Raw genomic sequence first — 2,500 nt, 5'->3', positions numbered from 1 at the left:
TTTAGTGGTGGTGTGTTTGTTGTTGTTTGCTTAGTGGTGGCTTGTTTGTGCTGAGCTGAGTGGGTGAGCTGTTTGTAGTGTGATTATAAATAATTTATGAGCATTTATCCGAAGGGAAAAATGAACAGAGAGGATACAAGTATATGGCAAAAATCAACCATTTGTTTTTATCTATCTATCTATCTATCTATCAGTCTGTCTTTCTATCTATCTGTCTATCTGTGTCGATCTATCTATCTATGTAGAAGGAGGAAGCCACGTAATATCATCTCGGTGTATATTAATCCCCGTACATTAACAACGTGTCGAATCATGGCCCCCCAGGAACTACAGAGAACCTAATACTCCTCCATCTTCGCCTCCTACACCGCCTCTGTCTATGTGGCTGAGGATATGTCTGTCTTGTGTGTATGTCCCTGTCCGTCTGTCTCTGTCTACGTGTCTACATCGACACCATATCACCAATCAAACATGACAAACACATCCAGACTCTCAATACAGAAACAAAAAACACGTATATTTTTTTGTCTAATCACAAAGCAAACAGAAAGTAGTGAGTTGGCCAAACACAAACACAAACCAGTGGGACTTTTGCTTTCCATGCTCAAAACAACCAATATAAAAAAAACGGAACATCATATATTTTTTTCCCTCACCCTTCCTCTGGTAAACCAATAGTTCAGTAAACTACCAGAGGTAAACTGGGCTGTTGGAGTAGACAACAAGAGGCAGACCACACAGCTGTACAACAGTTTACATACACATCTGACACAGGAACTAATTAGCGAGATAATAACGCGTTATAAAAATACTCAAGTCTTACGTCTGTGTCTATATATATATATATATATATATATATATATATATATATATATATATATATATATTTTTTTTTTTTTTTTTTTTTTTTTTTTTAAACTATTCGACATTTCCCGCGTTAGCGAGGTAGCGTTAAGAACAGAGAACTGGGCCATTGAGGGAATATCCTCACCTGGCCCCCTTCTCTGTTCCTTCTTTTGGAAAATTAAAAAAAAAATTGAGAGGGGAGGATTTCCAGCCCCCCGCTCCCTTCCCTTTTAGTCGCCTTCTACGACACGCAGGGAATACGTGGGAAGTATTCTTTCTCCCCTATCCCCAGGGATAATATATATATATATATATATATATATATATATATATATATATATATATATATATATAGTGAAGTGCGTAAGTCTCTCTCTCTCTCTCTCTCTCTCTCTCTCTCTCTCTCTCTCTCTCTCTCTCTCTCTCTCTCTCTCTCAGTAAAGATATCTGGGCCATATGTTAAGCCAATCATGGCAATATTTAACATCAGTTAATGTGTTAAAATGGTTTAGTATCAACCTCACATACATGACAAGACACAAATGGCCTTTGTGATGGCATACTTAATCATGTCTCTCATTACCACCAATGTAGGATCGTTCGGTTATTTATATATATATGTATATACACATTCCACTAGTTTGCTGAACCCGTCTTTCAAAATGTCTTCGCTTCTATCAACATTCACATTATGTCAGCCTTCTCGAAACTGCTTTCATTTCCTTCAATATTTCTTTCTCTCCCTTGACAGCCACTGAAACGCGGGTCAACACGAAACTCCTGCACTCGAGATTGCAGCTGGCCAAGTGAAGGACGAGCTCCTCCTCCTCGAGTCGAGGACGAGGGAGAGGAAGGTCCAGGCTGGTACCCTGGCCCAGCTCCCCCCCCCTGGGCCTGGAGGACGAGCTTGAAGGCGATGTAAGGCGAACACGGAAGGTCCCCCTCCAACACACAGGAAGAAGAGCTCGGACTTGAGAAGTGGGCAAAGGGAGAGAGAAAATATATATATAGATAAGAGGGACCACTTCGTGAAGGTCGTCCTCGGAGAGGGGAGAGAGGGAGGGTCGAGTGTGACCTGCGTCGAGAGACTTGTGTTCGAGGAGGAGAACAGTGGACGACCACCACTTCGTGAGGGTCGTCCTCGGTGAAGGAGAGGGAGGGTCGAGTGTGACCTGCGTCGAGAGACTGTGTTCGAGTAGGAGAACACTGGACGACCAGGAGTGAGGAGTAGACAGCATTTCGTGAAGAAAGAGGTGGCGGTGGTCGAGGGTGAGCTTGGAGACGTGGTGGTGATGTAGCGGTGGTGTTGGTGATGTGTTGGTGATGTGTTGGTGATGTGTTGGTGATGGTAGAAGGCTCTGGGTGAAGTGGGGGTCTGGCCCGTGTGTGTACAACGTCACATTATCCACCAGCCACAACCATAGGCCTCCTTGACCTGACGGTGTTCAGTAAATGGGCACCAACCAAAGGCCTTCCTCGCTCCCTCACCTCCTCCAGGTCCCTCCTTCCCTCCACCATGACCCTCCACCGCTCCTCCTCCTCCACCTTCTCCTCCTCCAGCCATCCCTCGACACTACTCCTCCACCCACTTGACATCCACTTCCTGGCCGAGCCCTATGGACTCCCCCAGCCAGGTCCCGCTCAACCTCCCCTC

General features: G+C 44.9%; 1 protein-coding gene across 1 annotated transcript in view; it reads left to right on the top strand.

Annotated features, from left to right (window-relative positions):
• Window positions 1-2,500, top strand: part of LOC139767513 (uncharacterized) — a 51,106-nt gene that overhangs the window by 37,863 nt on the left and 10,743 nt on the right. Inside the window, exon 2 of the mRNA XM_071696947.1 lies at window positions 1,598-2,500. This exon is cut by the window's right edge and continues 585 nt beyond it. Within this exon, the coding sequence (XP_071553048.1) occupies window positions 2,363-2,500 (138 nt within the window). The 5' untranslated portion in view covers window positions 1,598-2,362. The remainder of the gene's footprint in view (window positions 1-1,597) is intronic.

The sequence above is a fragment of the Panulirus ornatus genome, chromosome 61, assembly GCF_036320965.1.
Source record: "Panulirus ornatus isolate Po-2019 chromosome 61, ASM3632096v1, whole genome shotgun sequence".
In the NCBI taxonomy this organism is placed as follows: domain Eukaryota; kingdom Metazoa; phylum Arthropoda; class Malacostraca; order Decapoda; family Palinuridae; genus Panulirus; species Panulirus ornatus.
The sequence above is the reverse complement of the archived record's forward strand: the minus strand, read 5'-3'. Positions and strand labels throughout refer to the sequence as shown.